This window comes from Cavia porcellus, unplaced genomic scaffold, assembly GCF_034190915.1.
Source record: "Cavia porcellus strain 051 isolate PalLab524CR breed Dunkin Hartley unplaced genomic scaffold, mCavPor4.1 scaffold_27, whole genome shotgun sequence".
In the NCBI taxonomy this organism is placed as follows: domain Eukaryota; kingdom Metazoa; phylum Chordata; class Mammalia; order Rodentia; family Caviidae; genus Cavia; species Cavia porcellus.
This window is the reverse complement of record NW_026947510.1, coordinates 10,916,225-10,931,671: the sequence shown is the minus strand read 5'-3', so window position 1 is coordinate 10,931,671 and position 15,447 is coordinate 10,916,225. Positions and strand designations below refer to the sequence as shown.

The window sequence follows — 15,447 nt, the reverse complement described above, 5'->3', positions numbered from 1 at the left end:
GAAAACAAGGTGGATGTATTTACTGTCACAAAAGCAAACTACTAAAAAAACTGAAAGACATAAATGTTTTAGAGACAAATAAAAAAGTAAAAATATGTTCAAGTAACTGAGGGCATTAGGCTACTGAGTAATAATTCGGATTTCAGTGCAAGGAAGGTAATCCCAAGAATACCACTATGATCTCAGTGAGTTAAGTAGAAAGAAATCAGAATTTAGGAGGCCGGAGAGAGCTAGAATTTGCAGAGTAGAGCAAAGGAGTAACTCAAGATTCCTGTAAAGGAGTCTAGTTAGGTCCACTGTGGAAAATACCATACATGAAAAATCACATGAGGCTGGACAGAAAGTGACTGACAACTTACAGTATACGTCAAAAGTTTCGTAAAGCTCACAAAGTTGTCTTAGTTTATAAAAGAGTAAATGGTACTTGTTGAATATTCAGGGCAAAACAGAGTTAAGACACAGTTACATTATCCCTAAGTCCACCCTGAAACAACTGAAAAATAAGCTACAGAATGACACAATTTAAAAGAATAAAGTCCAACATTTCTTTCTTTCTTTTTTTTTTTTTTTTTTTTTGGCAGTACTAAGAATGTAACCTAGGGACTTTGTACTGAGCTAAATCCTTAGTTCTTTTTCTTTTTTCAAAACACTGCTAATGACTGGGAGAAAATTCAGGATGGATTAGCAGCTAAAGATTCATATGAGCTATTGCCACATATGCTTGTTGTTGATGTACAAAAAAAGTGAAACATCAAGAAAATGTTACATAAAAAGAAACAAAACTCTAGAAACCAAAAATAGCAAAATTAAAAATTGGATAAAATTAATCAGATAAGTATGAAAGAGTCAGGGCTGGGGGTTTAGCTCAGCGGAGTAAGATCCTGCTTGGCAAATGTGAGGTCGTGAGTTCAATCCTTGGTACAAAAAAAAAAGCAAAAACCAAAAAGCAACACAGTATGAAAGAGTCGAATTTAAAAATATAATGAAAGTGTCTGAAGCACAGATGGAAAACAATGGCGTAAAAAACTGAAAAAGGGCCAACTCTTAAAATTTTAAATGGAAAAAAATAAAACCATAAAAATTCAATTGACATTTTAAAAAAGTGGAAATAAAGAAAAAATAAACAGAATAGGCACAAATGATCTTTATAAATGGAAGACTAAAATTTCAATCCATGTCATTAAACTATACCAAGGAAAAAGACCATCACGTATTAAAGAGTTAATTTCCCCAAGAAGGCATCACAATTCTAAATGTGTACGTACCTATGAAATAAAAGAATTTTAAATTATAAAAGGAAAATGCTGCTAGAGCTGAAAGGAAAAATGGACAAATTTATTGGAAATTTTGACAAAGCAATCTCAACAATCTTTGCAACTTGACTTTACTGACATGAAACTCCATTCATCATATAACAACATAAATTTTTCAAGTGCATAGAAAATTTACAAAAGGGACCACATTCTGTGCTACAAAAACAAATGCTGACCAAATAAGATGGACTAAAACCACACGAAGTACATTCTTCCACCACAACAGAATTAAACACAAATTGATAACTAAATGATAGAAGAAAAGTTCCAAATAGTGTACTAGAAATCACACAACACATACTTCATGAAAACTTATGTTAAGGGGCTGGAGGTTTAGCTCAGCGGCATAAGCACCTGACTTGCAAGCAGGCAGTCGTGAGTTCGATCCCCGGTACCGATAAAAAGGAAAAAGACAAAAAAACAACAAAAAAACTTATGTTAAATAGCTTATGTCTTGTATTCTGGTTAATGACAATGAAGTTAACAATACACAATGTACTCCTGTTATTCTCTTAATATTCTGTTAGGACATTTTATTTCTTCATAAAATGAAGAGTAAAAACTATGAATGGCTCAAAATGTTCAAAAGATAAATGGGTGAACAAATTATAACATACTTATACACTATAATTCTTATTGGCAATAAACAGAACTGATACACATAAAAACATAAATTCATCTTAGAAACATTCAGTTCTAGATGTAACATACAATTTCATTTCATGAACTTCTATAAAAAAGAAACTTTAATCTCTATAATGACAGAACACTTGCGAGCAGTTGTCTGGAGTGAAAAGTACTAAGTTAAATGCTTTCTATCTTGATTATGGTAATACTGATACAAGTATGTGCATTTATCAAAACTGAAACTGTCAAACTGTACACTTTATAAGAGGTTCATTTTATTGCAGAAAAATACACTATAAAGATTTTTCAAAGTGGCATGTAGCAAAGGCACTGTTTACATTAACAACGGTAACATGAAGTAACGGTAGTGTGTAAAACATTTGTGTTCATGTGTTCAAAAATTCATGAGCAAGGAACTCATTGAATGTTCAAACTATTTATCACAAACTGAGTCTCAAAATTCAGTTTCTCACACATTTACCAATTAGCAGGTAGTATCTGGCAGATGAAAAGGAAAACATAACTTAGAAGAGTCTCTAACAGTAGTACTTAAATGAAAAATTTACATCTGTAAATAATGTTACAAAAAGATCTTGATTCGGGGCTGGGAATTTAGCTCAGCGGCATAAGCACCTGCCTTGCAAGCAGGCGGTCCTGGGTTCGATCCCCAGTACCAATAAAAAAAAAATCTTGATACAACCTCAAATCCATGAGGATGTTACTACTAAAGACACAGGGGTTGGTAAGTGTAGGTAAGAAAGAGAGAAATTGGAACATTTGTTCACTGTTGATAGGAATGTAAATGGTTTGTAAAACAGTATGTTAATGGAGACAGTGTACAGGCTCTTGAATGAAAAACAGAATTACCACATAGATTTATCTTTTTTCTTGCTATGACTAAATACCTGACACACACAACTAAACAGGAAGTGCTTATTTTGGGCTTACAATTTCAGAAGTTTCAGTCTATGGTCAGCTGGCTCCAAGGTATATATACCATGGCAGAAGGCATTGCCAAGAAAAGCTGCTAACCTAATAGCTGCCTGGAAGGAAAGAAAGCAAGGAGGAGACCAGGGACCAGACTCAGTGCTAAAGGGCACATTCCATGACACATCCAGACATGTGTTTTACTCATCTCTTAGCTGTCTCTTCTGGGAATATATCCGCAAGAACTCAAGCAGGGTCTTGAAGAGTTATTGTGCATCCGATTTTCATAACCACATTATTTACAATAGCCAAAATATGGTAACTGTCCAAGTGTACATACACTGACAAATAAATGGGTAAGTAAAATGTGGCATATACACAGTTAGTTTGCCTTAAAAAAAAAATTCTAATGCTTGCTTCAGCAGCACACATACTAAAAAAAAAAAAAAAAAAGTTCTAGCACATATTAGAACATGGATAAACCCTGAAAAAATTATGCTAAGCAATTAAGCCAGTTATGGACAAATACTGTATAATGTCACTTATATAGGTTTTTATAAAATCAAAATCACTATTAGTCGTCAAAGTTTATGGGCAAGAGGGAATAGACTCTTTAATGTATATATAATTTCACTTTTATAAGATGAAAAGAACTCTGAAGATGGATGATAATAGCTATACAATAATAAGAATATATTTAATAGCACTGAACTATATGCTGAATAATGAATTATAGTAATTTTTATGTTCCATGTATTTTACTGCAATAAAAATAATTGAAAAAAGTTTATATCAGTAACCTAAACTTTTACCTTAAAAAACTAAGAAAAGAATAGCAAAACAAACCCAAAGTGAGGAGAGAAAAAGAAATAATGAAGATTAAAGAAGAGATAAATGGAAATTACAACCGAAAACCAACAGAAAAAATCAATGAAACCAAGTTTTTTTTTAAAAAAAGATCAACTAAACTGACAAATCTTGAAATTTAGACTGACCAAATAGACTCACATTATTAAAATCAAAAAAGAAGAAACATTACTTCCAATCTGTTGAAATAAAAAGGATTTTAAAAAACCCCAAATAATTGAATGTCAACAAATTAGCCAACCTAGATAAAATAGACAAATTCCTACAAAGATCCTACTATTAGATAAAGTATTCAAGACTTATGTTGGATAAAAGATTGACATCTTTTATTTCATAAAACTTTTGAAAAGTCTAGTATGACCCATTTGTACATCTCATTTGAAAAATATTTTAATGTTCTAAAATTATAGGTTAAGCAATGGCAAAATGCTTTTATATTACTCAGGAAAGTATTATTATTGAGAAGACAGTAAACCTAAATTGTAATTCCTGCACATTACAAAATCCATCAGTGATCTTTTAGATCAATTTTTCAAAATGAAAATGGCATCTTTTCATTATCTCTCTTGGGGCCTCACAAAGTAAGAATACGACTTTTTCTGGAAAGTACTGCAAATAGAAAAAATAGTTTTAAAAGGTTAACAGTGACGCTAACATAAAGCAAAGTTAATGGATATGTTTGAATGGATAACCTCCAATCACCTATTAAGTGAGACTGAAAAAGTACAAAAGTACTAGCAAATAACACTTAATGGGGCACTAATTGGTATTTGGGAGAGAAAATTCTCTGTAGTAATTCACTACGTGGAATGTTTCATTCTTGTTCCTGCCTAATCAATGTTAGTAGTTCTAGCTTATGTAAGAGCCAAACCATACACAATGGAGCAATACCACATGGGCTTAGAACCACTGCTGAACAACAGAAGCATGGCTGATACAACAGGAAAAAGATTTGGAGATTGACAGAGGTATCTGTTAAAAAAATAATAAAGCAAGGGAAAGAGGTGCTTCTACTACCTCCTTATCAGAACATTAATATAGTCTTTCTAGATCCAGAGACTTTGGAGATACTCAACAATTTCAGTTCTACAGACAAACATGTCTTATTCTTTATCATTACTTCTACATTTATGGCTTTCAAAGTTATGTAAGAATGATTTAAACTTTACATTTTCATCTTATATGCTACAAAAACATTTTACTGTGGCCTATTATTCAAGGACACATATATGTCTATATTGGGAGTATTACATATACGCATAAATAACTTCTATAGGTCTTAGTATGCCAGTACTTAGCAGGCACAAAGTAGCTAAAAGAAACGAGAACGCAAGTATTTACTGAAAGAACTAAACATATTTGGAAATTAACAGACAAAAAAACCCCTTCTTAAATACTGAATAGTCTTATATAGTGGCTGTCATTCAAAGTATAAAGGCATTATAGGCTTTATGCAAACTCTAATGTAAAATATGAAAGAATTCGGAACTAAACTGAGTAATATTGTAATAATTCTTATTTAAGAATGTCAAAATGTCAATTTGATTTGTAACACGTTATATAAACATAATTTACTTAACACATGGAAAGGGAAGCAAAACAGAATACAGTTAGTCTTAATTTTGAGCTTACTAAGCATGCATTTATTATTATGAGAGATACTTAGAATATGAATATAGGAAAATGTATACAATGCTTCTTAAGTATTTTACAAATTCATGAAGTCCCAAAATACTTGATTAGAAAAGGAGGTAAATTAAAACATCACCTTACTAAAACTAAATATTATAGGATTAACGGAAGGGAAAAGTCACCACATAAATTCAGTACAATGGTATTTTGAGATTCCCAGACAATATAACACAATGTTTTCTAATATTCAGTCAAACAAAATAAAATGTACTACGTATGGAAGAGAGAGAAATTATTAAATACTGGAAGACTGGTATACTCTGGTGATTTTAACAGGTCAGAGTTATAAGAATGCAATGCAGCACGGTGCAGTGGGGGGAAAAAACCCAGAAGTCCAAGTATTGAAATTGAAACCTGACTCTAATTTTGCCTCTGCTTACTATTGGTTAAGTTCTATTACACTCTCAGGACTTTAGTTTGTTCATCTGTAAAATAATCTCTACTGCATAATTCTTATTCTACAAAACACAGGATGTTTTACAACTTAGTAAAATAAAAAATAAATTATTTCCTCAAGTAAAAACAGAAAACTCAGATATATTCAGATTCTGCTCTCAACTACCTAGTCAAACAGCTGGCTTTCTCTTGTCCCTATTCTCTCCAAAATCATCATCTCAGTTTCTCCCGTCACAATGGAACATTCCCTTCTAACATACACAGACATTATAATACAACTACCTCTAAAAGAAGAAAATTTCCATGCAACAACCAGTGAAAGAAAAATCTCATTTAAAGAGCAGTAAAAGAGACAAAATGTGTCATAAGAAATACTACAAAACCTGTACAAGATTGACAAGAAAACTTTAAAATACTATTAAAAGGATACAAAAGATATGCTAGGTCCCCAAATAGGAAGACCTGATACAAAAAAATAAAATGTATTGATTTTTTTTTTTTTTTTTTGTCTTTTTCCTTTTTATCGGTACCGGGGATCGAACTCACGACTGCCTGCTTGCAAGGCAGGTGCTTATGCTGCTGAGCTAAATCCCCAGCCCCTAAAATATATTGACTTAAGGAGTGAATTTAAAAGTGAATTTAAAAAGAAAATTTTGTTTTTAAACTATTCTAGTCAATTGTAAGATTTATCTAAGGACAGTGGAGATGGCAAAAATATGTAGAAAAACTCCTGAAAAAATAAATAAAAGAGACTAATTCTACCAAATATTAAAAAAGTATGACAAAGTTTAATAAAGGAAACAGCACAGAAAGAGAAATGTATCAAGAAACTTTTAAAAGAGAAAACTCAAAAATAGATCTAAATTCATACAGGAATATATAATACATAATATATAAAGACATTATTTCAAATTAAAAGGAGCTAAGACAGGTCTCTTTAGTAAATGGTGTTGTGGTACTTGGGTTCCAAACAGTAAATAGTAAGCCTCATATGTCATATTGCTAACAGGATACATTCCAAAAAGATCACATACAGCAACTTCGGAGACAGTTCTGTGATTTCTTACAAAGTTAAATATACCCATCATAAGAATTAGTTATCATATCCTTTGATATTTACCCAGTTACACTGAAAATCTAAGTTTTTCTCACACGGTATATGAATGTTTGCAGCAGATTTATTCACAATTATAAAAAACTAAAGCAAACTAAGTGTCCTCCAGATAATAAACTGCAGTAATACATAAACTGCAATGGAATATTATTCAGGAATAAAATATAAGCTAAGTCACAAAGGCAGAAAAAACCTTACTGCTAATTGAAAGAACCATGTGCACATGTCAGGCAACTGATTTCTGCTCTAGTGACTCTGCATTTTTCCAGTTTTTAAGAGACTAAGTTTTTTCCTACCTTGCAGTATTCACACACATGTCATAGTTTTTTCCTCAGATGCACTACTTTCTGCTCTTGTCAACTTTAAAATCAGCACAATGTCATTCACACACTCAAATCCCTCCATCAAAGCCCTAAGTAGGTCTCTCTTTTGTTCTCCATTAGAGTTCACTAGCTTCTCAACCCTTTCCCTGTTTATTCCTATTTTCTACCGTAGGCTGTGAGTACCATGGGTAGCAAAAGCTGTGTCCACTTAATTCATTACTATGCACAGAAAACTGTCAAGACAACCACTCTCCATTTATGAATGGAAGATGAAACAAATAAGAAATTCTTTTGTTAAGGAGAATGTTAATATGAATATGATTTCTCCTTTGTAAATACAGAGCCAAAAGAAACATTTTTAACAAACTCCTTCCTGAAAACTTGCATTTATATTGTTCACAAAATATCACAGTAACTATCAATTTATCCTTCTCCTTGTTTGAATAAATCAAAGATCCACTACTTAAATATAACTATTAGCCAAGAAAAGAATTATATCATGTTTTCCACATCAGTTAGTATATCTTTGATTATAGCTAAGCAAAAATTGTAACATATAAAATAAAGCACATAGTAACCTAGACAGCGATTATACAAATTTCAATTTATTATTGTAGTCAATCCCCACATCTATTTTGACATATATAAAACATAAACCAACCAAAACTAACAGAAAGTCCTTTATTATGTGGAAACATGCTAAAGAAAACTGTTACTATCATTCTGAAAGTTCTCTTGATTTCCAGACAAGAGACTGTTCAAGTGTATCATGTGAGCTAGCTGGCATTCTTCACCAGTTACTCATGCGCTGGAACTGCATGCTAAAAATCATGTGACTACCTTGAGGAGTCTGAGAAATTTCTCAGAATGCTTTTTAAAAGTTTTAAGTTTAGCATAATAAAGTATTTCCAGCTTTTAAATAAAATAAATTACATGAAGCAAAGGATTACATCTACTCGGTTTCCTGAGATTGATATCATTATTAAAAATTATTAAGCAATTTCTTCAATAATTATTGAGTCAAATATTCCATTTGTCACTAAAACTGATGTCAAATTAAAAGCTAATTTCTAAATTTCTCCACTGATACTTTAAAAGAAACAAACAGCATCCATATAGGATGCAGGGTTGAGAAATGGAGATGTAAATTAGGACGTGTCAATTTTCATCTTTTTAAACTGTTTTAATTTTTGAGCCATGTGAATATTTACTTTTTAAAGTAAATACTTTCTGTTAGCACCTGTGTTTTTAAAATCAAACATAAATGTGTACATGCATATATGTGTGTGCAGACTTTAAATTATAAAAAAGTTCCCTTAAAATTTAATGACAATTTTTCATAACATCATAGGAAGCAATGCATCTAGTTTACAGAAATAAGTAAATAAAATTTCTGACTAAATGAAATTTCACAATCATGGCTCTTTCCCTCTTAAGACCTTAAGACATTTTCCAAACTGTAACAAATCTAAGACAGATGGCTTGAAAAGAGGAAAGAGATAATAAACAATTTCATTGTACTTAGGTTTTAAATAATTATACATACTACGAATCAGTTGATCTTTCAAATCATCTTATAACTAGTACATATGGACAGCTTATGGAGAGCTGGTTTGTTAGTTAGAAATCTAGATAGGTATGTTTAGATATGGGCCGCTGATAGTAGCATAAAAACACTGAACAATATTTTCAGTTGAGAAGGAGATCTAGATACCTGATGTGATTTAGAGTAGAGCGAAACATATGATAGGGCATGAGAGGATTTCAGACCGCCTGTGAGATAGGGTAGATCAAAAGCAAATTACACATGGTGACAGGGGTCTGCTGGAGGGGGGAAATGCATTATCTTTTAGGGGGCATAGCATTTCAATTTGAGGTAATAAAAGAAAATTAGGTGGATAGTGATGGTACCTGCACAGCAGTGTGAATATATTAAATGCTGCTGAAACTTAAAAAGGGTAAGTTTCATTTTTATTTACACAATACACAATAAAAATAAATTTAAAACAAATGACACATTAAAATATCAACATAAGCAGTTCATTCCTCACCTGAAAAGAACCTTAATAATTTTATACTATTTAACTGATCTGGGAATACATAATGTTTATCTACTAGCTATTTAGGCATAGTAATTTTAAGGACACATAAAGATATTTTAAATTAAAATAAGAACAAATGAACTTTTATGCCAAAGAAAATGTTTCAGTACTTTATATAAATATATTTTGCTTTCTAACAATATAATCATGATTTTTTTTTTATAATGGAGAAAGGAGCCCAGGAAAGCAAAAGTGGCTACAGTGCACGAAAATCATGAAGATGGCACTTATGCATGCCATTTTGCAACATAAGAATATCAAGGTACAACAAAAGACATCCAAAACAAAACAAAATGGGTATGGAAGTAAAGTAGTACTTAAAAAAATAATACATACACGAGCAACTATTCAGAATATGATGCTTATTAAAATCTTAAAAATATTAAAATGGTATCTCTATTATTTAATACTTTTCAAACAACTCCTTGAGATATAAATTGATAGTTATTTCCATAAACAAATAAGTACTTAGAAATTAGTGGGAAATTAAAACCACTAGAGACTACTAACAAAGGAGGAAAGCATGAAGTGCGAGGGAAAAAAATTAATTCAAGATATAGTATAATTCAAAGTAATTCAAAGATATAGTATAATCTTAGTTAAAATCTTCAAATAACTCAAATGTTAGAAAAAGCGTATGAATTTAAAATAAATTTTAAAGGCTAAAAAAAGAACATGTCTCTAAATCTATTGATACATGATAAAAACAAAACACAGATATTTAAAAAACATTTAAAATATTTTAAAATATTTTAAAAATATTTTTAAAGCTACAAATCAATTTCAAATGTGAGGAAACGCAAAATAAGAAAGGTTAACGTGCAGAAAAAATGAACTGACTTCCACACCTTCATTATACACTATACAGAACTTCAGATAGGTTATACATTTATTTTTTAAACTATAAAATCATGGAATATTTCCAGTAATGAAAAGGAGTCTGTCTTTTGATTTCAAGAAACTCATCAAGGTACTATAAAAAGTGTTCATAAAATAACACCAGAGTAAAGATAAAATGAGAACTAACAGTAAGAGGATGACTTTGCAAATAGAATGCTAGATAAAGCTTTATCTCAAAACTATACAGAAAACAGATCTTGGTTGACACCCAGCCCTCAACAGAAAAACCACCACAAATAAGACTTTAATCAAGTGTCCAGAGCTGCATTCATTTAAATACGTGCCAAGTACCGCTACAAACACCTTACCTATTGACTATCTCACGGTCACAGCAATCCCCATCTGAAAAAGATACTATTTTATGCGGCAAACTAGAAAAGTAAGTCCCAGAAAGACACGTTACTGACCACTGTGACACGACTCGGTGGTTAGAGTCAGAATTTGAACTTAGTCTCATTTCAGAGTCCACAGTCTCAACCACTAAGTTATTTGCTTCCTTCCTCTATACCACAAAATTTGGTGAATTGTTTACAAATCTAAGTTACTTCACATAAATTACTAAAATGTAGGAGAATGCACAATTAGGAAATGTGCTGGGAATTGAAGCTAATGTCTCATACATGATAAGCATGCACTCTACCACGGAGCTACAGGCACAGCCCTAAGAAGGCCTTTGATAGAATGGTTCCTAATGATAGAAGGGTTCCAAGAAACTTGATATTAAAGGGATAAGCAGACACTCCATGACAGAAATGATTCTAAAAAAATGTAAACTGGTTCTGAAAAAACGTAAGTCACAGAGACAATAAGCAAGATAGGAAAATACCCCACACAAAAGGAATAAAAGAACCAAAAGTGCCAAGCATAGTGACCCACACCTATAATCCCAGCACGCTGGAATCTGAGTCAGAATTACAAACTCAAGCCTAGACCACCAACTTAGGAGACTTTAGTGAGACTTTGTCTCAAGGGAAAAAAACCTGGCCAAAGGCTCTAAGTTCAATTCCTAGTACTTGACAGGGCGAAGGGAGGGGGGGGGGGCATTTTACCTAAGATATAAAAGCACTGGCAACTCAAGTAATTAGTTGAAATGAATGGGAAATAGAAGTAAATAGAAAATAACTAGCCCAAAGGACTAAGAAATTGAGACTGAATTCTCTATGGAAGATAGAGAAGTAAGGTGAACATAGCTGTCACATGGCAAATGAAAACGAGAATTAGATATAAAATAGATGATAATAGAAACAAATGCCAGAATGTTAATCAAAACTCCAGGCAAGGTAAGGAATGTCTCAAGTAAAGTGGGCTAAATCAAAATGGAGAAAGAGGAATAGATACAAAGAACATAGTAGTTATTCAGATTCTAATTAAATTAATGAACTGGGCCAGAAAGCACAAGACTCAATATACTGAAATGCAAAGATAACAAAGGGACTAGTGGGGCCATGTCTGAATCAGTCTTTGGAAAGTATGTAGGGAAGTGCATTAGGGATCCTCAGAGCTAGAGTGAAGGGGTAGACAGGCCCTGAACAGAAAACAAGCTCTCTCTGCCTGACAGCACAGGCTGAAGAATTAAGGAGACTCTCATCAACATTTTCAGAAGGCCTGTGAAGAGTAAAAGTATTCATTAACAAAATAAAGATGGAGGCGACTCTGAGGTTTTAAGTACAATGAAAAAAATTATCTCATCATTAATTGCAACAGGAAACGAAGGAAAAGTAGGTTTAAGCAAAAAGAGATGAGCTCAGGTTTCTGTAGGGTAAGATAAAGGACTATATATTATGAAATCTAAAAATGATGTTGTGTCCACAGGACCAGTCCTTGGGTAAGAAGAAGCAGAACTAAAAATCAGAACTCTTCCATATAAAAACACTTGAAAGTTTCAAGACATTAAAAGAAAAAGCGTTACGAAAAACAAACTAAGGAAAATTTAAGGAACATCGGTATCTATGAGAAAAGGAACAGCCAAAGAAGATACTGTGAGTTACTAAGATGACCACTCAGAAGAATCAAGTGCAGTGCAACAGTGCTTCATAGTCTTTTTCATATCAAAGTACACAAACAAGTCAATAATATTTGTGGCACAATATGGTAGACCACTGATGGCGGAATGTTATTAGCCCAGGAGTACAGGAAATCATATGCATGCCTGGTAATTTACTTTTGTGCTACCTGGAAAACAGCAACACATGCCAAAAGTTTAAGGTTATATTTCTCTAATTTCTTTCTTTCAATAGTCAATAATCAAGTTGGATGGAATACTGCAGAAGCAACAAATCAAGTGAAAAAGATTTCACAGAAGAAAAATAGTAAAAGACAGAGACTAACAAAGTACCAACTATTTACTAATCATGTCATGCTGATAACATGGGGTAACCTATGTGGGATGATTCTTCAAGGTATTCCTGTAAACACATTCCCCTTTTAAACTACATTGTAACGTAATGCCTTTACCCTCCTCATTTTTTTTCTTCATCTTTTGAAACTTAGAACACTTACCCAGTGCGGGATTGGCCGACCTTATCACAAATATCCAGAATGAGGCCCCAGTCCTCAGCCGTGTTCATCTCACTGGTTGCTTTCTCTGTAGATTACAAGAGGAATTGTAGAAACGTTATTTTTCAGATCTTTAAAGTATATGTAATCACATTCAAATCACCAAGGTATGGTTTAATCAAGTTTTAATAAAAATCCAAACAGCTGCCAGCACTCCAGTCAGCAAGACCTTTATATCCACCTTTAGCCCTGGGAGTATAACATGTTTTTTAACACAGAGGCACGTTCATGGGTGTTTAAAACCCATATTTATTCTTTAGAATATAACTATTGATGAACTGTTAATTTCAATTTTATGAATTTTATTATCTTAAACAATGAATGCTTAAACAGGAAAAAACCCACAAAAATAACGTATTACATTTTTAATATTTATTGTCTATAAAAAGAGCATCAAAAAGTTTAACATCAACTGATTTTAGGTGTAAAAAGCCTAAAAAACTACAACAAAAGTAAATACCTATATGAACTAAAATGAAAATACCAACAGCACTCTACAAAAAAAGTTTTAATTAGCACAGCTAAATAATAAGAAAATAAGATGTCAATAAAATATCAAATATGTAATGAGTTTTTATAATAGAGATCAACATTTTCACATCAGCTGTGTGCTTGCTTGCAAAACCTACAAGATAATATCAGAAATAAACTCCTATATAAACTACAATGAAAATACCAATATCATTCTACAAAAAAAAAAACTTTACTTCAATTATCAGACCTAAATAATGTCAATAAGATAAAATATTAAATGTGTAATGAGTGCTTAGTATAGACATCAACATTTCACATCAGCTATAGTATACTCGCTTATAAAACCTAAAAGATAGTATCAGAAATAAAAGCCTATGTGAGTTGCAATGTAAACACAAAGCCACCAAAGAAATAATTTTTGCTTAAACTATCACACTTTCCAAGGGATTCTTCACACATGACAACGTATATTCCAGACACACATCTCTCTAGTACTGACAGCACATGTTCTTAGCATTTCTTTCCTATGTAGCAGGCCATTCTCATCACCTCTCTATTCCTGTTTTGTCAAGACCTTCTTACTATGTTGTACAATATGCACTTGGCAGAGGAATAAGCTATCAATAATAAAATACAATATCAAATGTGTTATGAGTGCTTAGAATAAACATCAACATTTTCACATTAGCTGTTTACTTGCTTACAAAACTTAACAGGTAACTTCAGAAATGAAAACCTATGTGAACTACAATGAAACTACCAAGAGAACTCTACAAAAAAAATGATGTTTGCTTCAATTGTCATACCCAGGGCACTCTTCACACATGAAAATTGACTGTTCCATGAACAAGTATCACGCTGCTAGTATATACGTTTTGTTTTTCCTATCCTTTCTTGTATGGCACAGTTGACATCTTTTTGGGTTTCCTGTTGTCATAGTAGACCTTTGGGATGCTGTGCCTGCCTGTTCACCCATCAGTCACTAGTGTTACTGCCTTTGAAAACCATCAAGCTATTTATGTCACACATGCTTAGCAGCAAGTAAAACACAACCACTGATCAATGCTTTCAGATAGTAATAAATAAATAGTTTCCAGTGACATCACAGTTGCTGCATAACTTATCAAGAACATGTACTCCACTTCTGATTTTTTTGTAGAAAGTTTCTGTTTTATCACAGTTTCCCTATCAATTATTCCATCATGGTACAATGTCGACATTAGCAGTACCAGTTTGCTTTTCTTTGCCATATACGAGACCAATATAAATCTTACTGAAATCCAAAGATTGTACTATACAATTGCAACATTTCATGTGGAGTTTCTGCTTTGCTCCTGTATATAGCTCCTGTGCTGGTCAACATTTGCTCTGTTAGCAAATGTAACATCAATTGGAAACTGGTAATCCAGTTGTCTAATGTCATAGTCTGATATTTTGGGAGATAGAAGCAACAAGTTTGTCCACAACATTGTTTAGTTTTATTACTATCTGAATAAGGAACTGATGGCTGAGTTCCAGGATAAATTTCTAAACTAAAGTATAGTAATTCTTCACATCTACAAAGGCATAAATTTTTATGCCATATTTTGACCTATTGCTCTCTCATAAGTTTTTTACATTCCTGCAATTACCATGAGAAATCCCCGCTAAGTACAGCAGACCTAGGAATGCTTTCAGTTCAGCTAATAAAGTGTCATAATAATACATTCTTAAATATGGCTACTGGTGCATACAAAACTTTTTACTTGCATCTCAGCCTTTGTGTATTTCACAGCATCTTGTAGTATTTCATCTAGAATGATTTCCAACACTGAATGGCAGTGTTGGTATTCTATCTAATATGCTTCCCCGCTTTAAGACCCACACTATATTTTTGGACCTACTTCTAATTGCTGTTTTCTTTGTCATCTGAATCAAAGAGGTATGCTCTCCCTGTGTCTGTATGGGTCAATTCTTGCTCCATTTCACTGTCACAGGAACTTTGGCTCCCATGGCCAATGTAAGTTTTTATCATCATCATCATCATCGTCATCACCACCCACACCACTCTTACGTTATGAAAACATGTATTTTACTATAGTAGAACACCTTCATCATCCATGCATGAATAAAACTGATGATTCACTTTTGACCTCCTCTAAAAATTGTAAATTGGA

General features: G+C 32.5%; 1 protein-coding gene across 1 annotated transcript in view; it reads right to left on the bottom strand.

The window, feature by feature from the left end:
• Stam (signal transducing adaptor molecule) overlaps positions 1-15,447 on the bottom strand; it is a 61,515-nt gene that overhangs the window by 34,891 nt on the left and 11,177 nt on the right. Inside the window, exon 2 of the mRNA XM_003462774.5 lies at positions 12,761-12,845. Coding sequence (XP_003462822.2) covers positions 12,761-12,845 — 85 coding nt within the window. The remainder of the gene's footprint in view (positions 1-12,760; positions 12,846-15,447) is intronic.